This window comes from Cydia strobilella, chromosome 5 (assembly GCF_947568885.1).
Source record: "Cydia strobilella chromosome 5, ilCydStro3.1, whole genome shotgun sequence".
Classification (NCBI taxonomy): Eukaryota; Metazoa; Arthropoda; class Insecta; order Lepidoptera; family Tortricidae; genus Cydia; species Cydia strobilella.
In genome coordinates this window covers 9,901,655-9,912,915 of record NC_086045.1, presented here as the reverse complement: position 1 = coordinate 9,912,915, position 11,261 = coordinate 9,901,655, and the positions used below count along the sequence as shown (strand labels likewise).

Here is an 11,261-nt window from a genome sequence, read left to right as displayed (position 1 = left end):
TGGCAATGAGTGACTGTTCAAGTTAATTCACCCCAGACCCAGTGCAACATGTATCTTATTTTTTGACAGTTGGTTTTTTTTGTTGTATACCTAAACTAAAGGATGTTTGGTTGAAATAAAATGTTTCATATTATTAACACTTTATTTACTCCTTAAAAAATAGTTTCACTAAAAAATCACTTAATTTATATTAAATAACATTACCTGCAATGAGTATCCAAGTTTCATAAATGTGTTGCTATGTTTTACCAATACTGAGAATAGACATATCTGATCCTTTGCGACGACATTTTAGGTGAGCCTGTAACCAAGATTATTAAGCTGAGTAATGCTTCCATCACTTACGTTTGGGTTGGTTTGGGTAAAGGCACTTTATATACCTACAGAATGTGTAACTTAACCTTTTCGCCGCCACGTCAATGAAGTTATAATAAAGTGTCATCAACGCCATGTCAAAAATTGCACGTAAACAAACTTGACCAAAACCACGACTTGATTCGATGTCGTGGCGTGTGGGGCACAAAATGGCTTTATATCAAGTCAATGGCGACGAAAAAAGAGGCAAATAAAATATCGTATTATACCAAATAGTTGAAATCCTAACGCAGCGTCTTACTTAAGCGAACAACTCGCGAACGCGACGCGAAGCAGCGCGGCATGCCCACGGCGTTCGCAACCCCAGCCCCCACCCCACTACCCCTTCCCAAAAAAAAGCCGTTGATCGGCTTAGCCGTTCATTGAATAGCCCAAACAACTTGCTTACCTTTCGAAATGATACCCCGTTTAGCTTGCTTAGCCGTATGAAGAGGTTACCGTCACCGCGTGGTCACCGCCGTCACCGGGATACCGCTACTTTCGTAAGGGTAACCCTATCCAATATCTAATCCAATCAAGTTAAGCGCTTAAAACAAGCGGTTTTAATACGGCTAAGCAGTTACCTAACGACTATCAGATGCATTTATGAAGCGCTTAAAAAAAGCCGTTCCGAAAGGGTTTTTGAAGGGGTTTTTATAAGACTGCTGAATTTACCCCTTCATTTGATTTTAATACAAGTTTGATTTAAAACTAATGTAATGACTTTGGCCGTTAATTATTATTATTTACGACCAGTAATGATAAATGTATTGTATTTGATTAATATAGAAATACACTGTATACGATTTGATTACTGCAGTCTGGCTTCTATATTTTTTTAAATATGAAAAATGACAGTGTTATCATGTAAAATAATATTGATAACTAACACATGTAAAAAAAGAGTTTTAGTTTGCTACCCAGAAGTCATCCTGCTGCAAACTCAACAGTGATGTTACAAAATACCGCTTAAAAGTTACGATGTCGTACGAGGAAATTTTTGTAACTACCTTAACGTATATGACGGTTATAAATGCCTTTAATTAATTGAATAATATTTTATGCCAATAACGAACCAATATCGTCCAATATCGTGTAAGACAAGAAGTTTACTCAAACTATCTATTTTAAGCGCTTAAAAACTTTTCGCAAAAGTAACACCTTGAAAGCGAGTCAGCAACTAAACTAAATTCAAAATCTGCCCTTTAGAGGCCGGCGACGAACCTCATTATACCTACTCATAATACTTAACTAAACATCTTATCGTATAAATTACATAATTTCGAAATATTGCTCATATTTACTTAAGGATAAGGAGAAAAGTCGCTTAATCGTTGAAAAACCCCTTCAATAGCGCTATAATTTTAAGCGCTTAAAAATATACCGGTTAGCCTTCAGTAAACTGAGTACCCGTATTTTTATTTGAATGATAGTGTAAATTCAGCAGCCTTACAAAAACCCCTTCAAATACCCTTTCGCAAAGGCTTTTTATAGCGCTTCGAAAACGTATCGGGTAGTGGTAAAGTATAATAGTGCTTAGCCTTTTTTAAAGCGCTTAAAAACCCAAATGAACGGGTTTTAAGGAGCAACGGCTTTGGTTAGCAAAGCCTTGCGAAAAACCCTCGAAGGGGGGGTCCCTGTTCTATAGGTAAAAGGCTATAGGCAAAGGATTGATTCGCCCGCGCCGCGTCGCTTCGTTTCGCGTTCGCGTGTTTTCGCCTACGTAGGTAGTTATTGCATCCAAGAAAGCAACTTTTCATTTCAATCTCGTACTACCACAGCTGCTAGTGTAGACATCGTAAAGCCTGACTTTTTAGGGTTCCGTACCCAAAGGGTAAAAACAGGACCCTATTACTAAGACTCCTCTGTCCGTCTGTCTGCCACCAGGCTGTATTCTCATGAACCGTGATATCTAGACAGTTGAAATTTTCACAGATGTATTTCTGTTGCCGCTATAAAAACAAATACTAAAAACAGAATAAAATAAATATTTAAGTGGGGTTCCGTACAACAAACGTGATTTTTTTGCCGTTTTTGCGTAATGGCACGGAACCCTTCGTGCGCGAGTCCGACTCGCACTTGGCCGGTTTTTTTTTGCCATCTACTATCTAGACGAAGTATTTTTATTTGGAATTGTAGCCTTGGCATTAAATTATTATTATTAAAATTATTATTAATGGGGTTGCCCACTCGAAGCATTTTACAGATGGCGCCAGTATAGTTTTCCCTGTCATAGTGTCTAAATCATCTTTTTTATTTTATGACCTGGATAGTTGTCCTTTTAGCCAAATCCCATAGAACAAAACTAAAAACAGGGAAAACCATTGCTGGCGCACAGTTGCCAACCCCATTTGTTAGGCCGTAACGAAGTCGTAACCTCCGTGTCGTCGGATGTCGTCCACCCAGCGCTGAGGTGGTCTACCGCTCCCTCGGGTGTCCGCTCTGGGCCTCCATTCAAGGGCTTGTCTTGTCCAGCGACTCTTGTCCATTCTCGCAATGTGCCCCGCCCATATCCACTTTGTCTGAGCTATTATGACGGGCATTTGGTCTTTGGTGGTTTGGTTTGGTCTCTTTTGTCGGAGGTCGGGACTGAATGAATCTAGCACAAGATCGACAGGAGTAGAAGAAGAGGGAAGAGGCCTACATCCAAGATTGGATCACCAAAAGGCCACCACGATAATGATGATAAACGTATAACCTACCTCGATTATCGTCCCAAACTCTGCCCGGTTCAGCAAAGAGTACACCGAGCAGAGGCTGTTCAGCACACTTGCCTCCAGCTCCTTCAGTCCCGAACAGAACATGTCAATCCCGACTTCAAGACCCGTACCGAAGTCGCCCTCGTCCACAGCTATGTTGGCGTATGTTATAGCTGGCTGCAAATCTGACAGTATCTTATCCTTGTCGTTTTGGGATTTAGCTTCTGCCAGTTTTGAAAAAAGTTTCTTGAGATTTGCTGTAATAAATTAAAGTAAATATATTTTATATTCACTACCTATTTGCTGCATGATATTTAACTTATTCATTAAAACAATCGGAAATAAATATGAAACTAGGAAAAAAAGGAGGGATCTTGTCCTGCTATGTATAGTATGTATGTAAATAGACAGTTCATCATTTAGTTCATAGTTTAGTTAGACGACCGGTCTGGCCTAGTGGGTAGTGACCCTGCCTGTGAAGACGATAGTCCTGGGTTCGAATCCCGGTAAGGGCATTTATTTGTGTGATGAGCACTGCAGATATTTGTTCCTGAGTCATGGGTGTTTTCTATGTATTTAATATATCTGAGTCAGCCTGACAAATCCGGCCCAATTTCTCTTTACCCTAAATTAAGGCGCGCGCGTATTTACGCAGCTGTTGGAACGGGACAGAAAGCTCAAACAGCGCATAATGCTCCAGACATTGGAGGTGATTTCTTACCATCTGTTTCAGCCAAACGCCTGTAGCCTAACTGTGTCTTCTTGTCATACGGCACCATGATGCCTGCACCATGCAGTGTCTTGGCTATGCTCAGGTTGGTCCTTCTTTTGGCATTGTACTCTTCTATTGAATAGTTATGCTTCTCTGCCCAGGATTTAACCTTCTCCATTGTCTTCTTATACATCATGGCAGTGAAGGGAGACTTCTTTTGATGTTCAAGATATAGACTGCAAACGCAATTAATCTATTGTAAGTATATGTAGATTCTATATTAAAATATTAGTATGATATATGCCAAATAAACTGTCTCTCTGTACTTTCGGCTACCTTTTCAGTTAAACTTCTTAACTGCTCATTTTTTTTAGATTATATTTCCCCTATAGGGAGGGAGAGGACCAAGCGCTGGTGTCCTAGCGGTAAGGGCGTGCGATTTTCAATCCGGAGGTCGCGGGTTCAAACCCAGGCTCATACCAATGAGTTTTTCGGAACTTATGTACGAAATATCATTTGATATTTACTATTTACCATTCGCTTTTCGGTGAAGGAAAACATCGTGAGGAAACCGGACTAATCGCCATAAGGCCTAGTTTGCCCTCTGGGTTGGAAGGTCAGATGGCAGTCGCTTTCGTAAAAACTAATTCCTACGCCAATTCGGATTAGTTGTCAAGCGGACCCCAGGCTCCCAGGAGCCGTGGTTAAAATGCCGGGATAACGCGAGGAAGATGATGAGATGGAGGGAGAGGAGAAATTAGATAGACTAACTCCTTTGGGGGCGTTCAAATATTACGTAACGCAAAAGGTGTTACGGAACAATGTTTTTTTTTTTATTAAATAAAATACACATAATCGCGCCAATTTCCTGGAGGGGTAGGCAGAGACCACGGATTTCCACTTGCTACGATCCTGACATAGGTACCTCTTTCGTAAAACATTCCTCATACACGCTGGCTCATTTCTTCAATTTTTTGATTATACTTTGCTGAACATAATTGTGACTTTTAGGTAAAAATGTTCACTTGGGTGTTATGTAACTTTTAGTTAGGGGATGGGGGTTACACTAAAACGTTACGGCGCGTTACACGGAGGGAGGGAGGTCAAAAATCTTCGAAAATTGATCTCCCGATACCGTTTAGCAAGGTATGCTCAATGCTGCTGGCACGTACAGGGAAACTACACACAGAACATTGGCTAAACCAGACTGGATGCAGACAGGCCAAACAAGCCATGCCTGGCATCAACGGAAAGCTACAAGGGTGCTCCTTCAATTAGGAAAGACCCGACTGAGCATGGTAACCAGTGTCATAACAGGTCATGGACTATTTAACAAACATCTTTTTATAACAGGTGTCACAGACAGTCCCCTATGCAGAGGATGCATGGAGACAGAAGAAACAGCCTCTCACGTGGTGCTTGAGTGCAGCGGAGTGGCCCCATACAGGGCAAAACATCTCGGATCCCCGAGAGACCTCCCCAAGGTCCTACTCAACATCAAAGGTTTGATAGGTGTCCTCGAGGAGCTGGGCTGGCAGGACTAGCCCACCCCCATGTCACGCAAAATAGGCGTCAGTCTTCGAGTTGCGGAAAATCGGTTGGTGACTTTTTTATAACGAAATGATACATCTGCTTTTTTAACATACGAGTTTCGATCCAGGAATTTCCTGTCACATTTGTGTTTTATGTTTTCAATTTCTTGTGTGAAAGTCCTAGCAAAGTTCGTATCAGGGACCCGCCCGGTATCCCCTTCGAGGGTTTTTAGCGGGGTTTTTCGTAAGGCTTTGCTAACCAAAGCCGTTGCTCCTTAAAACCCGTTCATTTGGGTTTTTCAGCGCTTTAAATAAGGCTAAGCACTATTACTTTACCACTACCCGATACGTTTTCGAAGCGCTATAAAAAGCCTTTGCGAAAGGGTATTTGAAGGGGTTTTTGTAAGGCTGCTGAATTTACACTATCATTCAAATAGTAATACGGGTACTCAGTTTACTAAAAGCTAACCGGTATATTTTTAAGCGCTTAAAATTATAGCGCTATTGAAGGGGTTTTTCAACGATTAAGCGACTTTTCTCCTTATCCTTAAGTAAATATGAGCAATATTTCGAAATTATGTATTTTATACGATAAGATGTTTAGTTAAGTATTATAAGTATGTATAATGAGGTTCGTCGCCGGCCTCTAAAGGGCAGATTTTGAATTTAGTTTAGTTGCTGACTCGCTTTCAAGGTGTTACTTATGCGAAAACTTTTTAAGCGCTTAAAATAGATAGTTTGAGTAAACTACTTGTCTTACACGATATTGGACGATATTGGTTCGTTATTGGCATAAAATATTATTCAATTAATTAAAGGCATTTATAACCGTCATATACGTTAAGGTAGTTACAAAAATTTCCGCGTACGACATCGTAACTTTTAAGCGGTATTTTGTAACATCACTGTTGAGTTTGCAGCATATACCTAGTCGGCTCATAAGTTCTGTCATATACATAGTATCAAATAAAATCAAAAGTTTAAGTTTATTCCGTATAATTTGTACAGCGTTTGAAAGCTTATAAACTAGAGAATCTAAATGTATAACATTTATTCAAAATGACCGCCATAATTATCTACACAGGCTTGAAGTCTTCGTGGCCAGTCGTCAATGGATTCACGCACCACTTTCATGTCGATATTGGCCACTGCCGTAGCAAGAGATTTTTTCAGCGAGTCTAGATTTGCACGAGGTTTTGAGCACACCTTTTCCTCTAAATACTGCCATATTTTATAGTCTAAAGGATTAAGATCTGGGCTAGAGGAGGGCCAATCTTCATGCCGTATAAAGTCGATTTTATTGGAGGCGAGCCAGGCTTGTGTAGACTTTGCCTTATGGGCTGGAGCAGAGTCCTGCTGGAAAACCCAATGCTGGTTTAGAAACATCGTATGGGATAGTGGTTTCACAATATTAGTCAACACCGTGTCTTGGTACACTTTGGCACTAGTTTTTACTCCTTTCTCACAAAAATGCATACTAGTGACGCCCGCATAAGAAACTCCCAGCCAAACCATCACAGATGAAGGGTGATGACCTCTTTGAATACGGGGAATGCTATTAGACGCTTCTTTACTATTGCGAGCGTACACTCTATCATTTTGTTTATTACAGTTTTCTTCTATGTCAAAAATTTTCTCGTCCGAAAACAGTATACAACGGTGCTTATTTTTAGCGTACTTCTTCAATAAAGCTTTAGATCTTTTAAGCCTTAAAGCTTTAAGCCGACCATTGAGAAGATGGCCAGTTTTTCGTTTATAAGCACGAAGTCTCAGGTCTTGATTAAGCACACTTTTCAGCGTGTTTTTGCTCAAACCCATCTGGAGGGCCATAACTTTTTGTTTCCTAGCGGGATTTCTGGCAATGCGTGCCCTAATTGCTTGTACAACCGCTGGAGTCCTAGCTGTACGCGGACGACCGCTTCTTTTCTTGTCATTTAAACTAGAGACCTCACTGTATCTTTCTATGGTACGATACACAAATCTTAGAGAGAATTTTAAATTTTCAAGTAGCTTAAAAATTTTAGTCGGCGAGTGACCACAACGATATAGTGCAATTATTGCGGTACGGCTATCTTTAAGCGTCCACTCCATGTTGAAGAAAACAGAAAATTGCAAAATTATACTACTCAAATATTTAATAAAGATTCGAAATTCAAATGCAGAACGGTTTTTGTTTTAGGAGTTCCAAATTTAAATTTTAAAGGCCAGTGACAGAACTTATGAGCCGACTAGGTACAGGATGACTTCTGGGTAGCAAACTAAAACTCTTTTTTTACATGTGTTAGTTATCAATATTATTTTACATGATAACACTGTCATATAATAGTGCTCAAATTGATTAGATTCCTTTTTCATATTGAAAAAAATATAGAAGTCAGACTGCAGTAATCAAATCGTATACAGTGTATTTCTATATTAATCAAATACAATACATTTATCATTACTGGTCGTAAATAATAATAATTAACGGCCAAAATCATTACATTAGTTTTAAATCAAACTTGTATTAAAATCAAATGAAGGGGTAAATTCAGCAGTCTTATAAAAACCCCTTCAAAAACCCTTTCGGAACGGCTTTTTTTAAGCGCTTCATAAATGCATCTGATAGTCGTTAGGTAACTGCTTAGCCGTATTAAAACCGCTTGTTTTAAGCGCTTAACTTGATTGGATTGGACATTGGATAGGGTTACCCTTACGAAAGTAGCGGTATCCCGGTGACGGCGGTGACCACGCAGTGACGGTAACCTCTTTATACGGCTAAGCAAGCTAAACGGGGTATCATATCGAAAGGTAAGCAAGTTGTTTGGGCTATTCAATGAACGGCTAAGCCGATCAACGGGTTTTTTCTGGGAAGGGGTGGTCGGGTCCCTGGTTCGTATCTCTACCGCATAAGCGTTTTGGCATCTTAGCTGTAAGTTTGTGCATGTGACTAAATATAGTCATTTGTTATACAAGGGTGCAAAGTTGTATTTTACCCGCGAGTGTAGAATTGAAACACGAGCAAGCGAAAGGATACTATAGGTGAACCACGAGCGAAGCGAGTGGTTCTAAAATAGAATCCTGAGCGTAGCGAGTGTTTCTACACACGAGAAGTAAAATACATTTGCGCCCGTGTGTAACACAAAACTTTTCACCTCACTATAGCGAGGAAAGTGCAACATCCACAGGCGTTAGATCATCTTCATCACTGGAATCACTCATTTCTTTACGATATTATAACAGAAAACTCTGGAAGTTGTGTACTTTTACGCGAGTCGATGAGAAAAGGTTTTAAGTAAAAAAATTGTTGACAATGTTGACATTTTTGATGTATGAAATGTCAACGATGCGTTTTGAAATTGCATCGACTCAACTTGTGCGTTCAGAATTATATTTAACATCATTATAAAAAAACAAACGTTTCTTATGGAATTTTAAGGTTTATGACTTAAAATCATTAAATAAAGCTAAATTTGGTATTTTTTATTAGATTCTCAAACCATTTATTTAATGATAATTAATATCGAACGAACCATTATCATGAGCGTTTTACGTTTTGTTATCTGTCAAGCTACTTAAACACGCTCCATCCAAGGTCAAATTACTTTCCCCACTAGTGGATAAAACGCGTTTTTCCCCGCTTGTATTGAAGGATAAACGACAACTTTCCGAGCTAGTGAGGAGAAAAATAAAGAAATGGCTTTCATTTTAACAAAGATAGATATAACTCCGTAATAGATAGATACAGTCTAAGGAAAAAACGTGCCTCGAAAATCAAGAAAATTTGATTCGACAGATGGCAGTGAATTTACTGGGGTTACAAAATTTACTATGACAGTACCGCTCTAGTATAAGTTACTCTATGATTTTAATTATGTCACGAATTCATACGAACCAAGTAGGCTATAAGTAAAATACTTTGTTTAAAGTCAAGGTAAAAAAATAAAAAAGTCAAGGTATAAGGGAGTTTTATTTTTAAAATACTGACGTTTATAATTTAATATTTTTGTTTATGTTTAAAAATATTTAACTTGATTAATTTAATTGCTAACCAGGGAACAAATCAAATTATTTTATGAAATATTTTTCGATTTGTTTTTTTTTTAAAGCAGTCACACTACTCGCACTTAAACTATCGTGAGACATATTTCAAAATATTTATCAGTACGGTTTTTACTCACTATTATTTTTAGTCGCTTATTATTTTTACTCGTGCCTGAGGATGGATTCTCAAAGATTCCGAAACATGTCGCCAAAAGCGACTAAAAATAATAGTGAGTAAAAACCGTACTGATAAATATTTTCAGTCACACTACTATATATAAATTATAAACTGAAATAGATAACATACACTAAAGAAAAAGTCACCAAGTCCACTGGTGGCCGAGGCGGGAATCAAACTCCCGTCTTCAGTTTAGTAGTGGGTAGGTGGTCTAGTGGTGAGGATGTTAGCCACGTAAGCTTCTATAAGAAGTTGGAAACAATGATTATTATAAAGTGCTACTTACTAGACTGCCCCAAAGATATTGCTGGCATAGGGTGTAATATGACAACCCTTAGAAGAGTCATTGTGGGCGAGAAACACTGGTTCAGCTGACGGGTCGTCCCGGAAGTAACCTATGTGAAACTCACTTTTGTCCTTAGACTTTAAGACAGCCTGTAACACATAAAGCCAGATTACAGGAAACATTTGCTGTTATTATTCAACATGAAATTTAAAATCTTGCAGTATCAATATTGTTTCCTTTATTTTGAAATGGCATGAAATCCCAAGTTAATATATCTCACACATGTGAGTAGCTAAAAGGAACATACTCAACCTACATGTGTACAGTCAGAAGCAGAAGTTGCTAAGCAGGTGAGATGTTCAAAATTATCTTGACATGACTTTATTCTGAAGAGAATAAATGTGTCAAGGTAATTTTGAACACCTCGCCCGCTTAGCAACTTCTGCTGCTGACTGTACCAAGTGTGTAAACGTCATTATGCTTATATCTATTATATTAAAATAAGCATATACATGCTGACACAAACTAAATCAAAAACATCATAAAACAGTAAAAAAGATTGTCATAATAACCTGAAATTCTGGTGGATCATAAAAGAATCTCCAATGTATCAAGTATAGGTGTTTATTCTCCAAGACTGGCAATTTACCTAACAACAACTCATATGGCCCAATCAATTGTAAATTAACACTCGATAATAACTTCTCCATATCATTCTCTTCTTTCAAGCACTCGAAGAATTTGAAGAAGTCGTCTGGCATCTCAACCGAGAAAAGCTCCTTGTATTTACTTCGTTCGTTTGAACTTTCATGATAGGTCAGGTCTTTTGGAATTTGGTTGATAATATCTGTAAAGCTCTCTTTAAGATGGCATTGTTTAGTTTCAATTTCACAAGGACTTGGTACCTCTGACTTACCAGGATCGTTCTTATTTGGTGTACTACTTGTCTCGTCCTCAGATACTTTACGGCGTTTGCTGTGTTTCTCAGCATTTTGTAGAGGGTCTTCGCCAGACTCAGCTTTCATAGTTTCTCTGGTATAAGGCGATAATCGCTTGTTGCCACCTATATGAGTGTCCACTTTGTGATTCGGATTAGCAGGCGGATGCTTATACTTGTTGTGATGGTCTGGATTTTTCTGATAACATGTTCCCCCATACTTACAAATTGATCTAGGGTCTTGAACATAGGCTTGCCACTCGTCAGACATGTTTCCACTTGTAAATTTTGTTTAAAAGCGTCAAATAGTCAAATATCTATCAGTTGGTCCCCAATGTTTCGTTCGTTTTGTTTATTCGGATCCGACCGAAGGCAAAGTGCCGGCCCCGCCGCCGTCAGCTGTTCCTGCTGTTGACAGTGACAGAATGACAGATTGTAGGAAATAATTTTTTTTTTTTTTTTTTTTTTAACATTTATGGTGTAGGAAATAAAATTAAGAGCGTTTTTATCACGATCTCAAACAGTCTAAACCTAGTGTTG

At 38.7% G+C, this 11,261-nt stretch overlaps 1 protein-coding gene across 1 annotated transcript; it reads right to left on the bottom strand.

Annotated features, from left to right (window-relative positions):
- Positions 1 to 149: 149 nt before the first annotated feature.
- Positions 150 to 11,091, bottom strand: LOC134741681 (histone PARylation factor 1). Its single transcript, XM_063674555.1, has 5 exons — positions 10,357 to 11,091; positions 9,785 to 9,933; positions 3,775 to 4,001; positions 3,057 to 3,310; positions 150 to 301 (listed from the first exon to the last, which is right to left on the bottom strand). The coding sequence occupies exons 1-5, from the start codon at positions 10,990 to 10,992 to the stop codon at positions 239 to 241; spliced, it is 1,329 nt and encodes a 442-aa protein (XP_063530625.1). The 5' UTR covers positions 10,993 to 11,091; the 3' UTR covers positions 150 to 238.
- Positions 11,092 to 11,261: the final 170 nt, after the last annotated feature.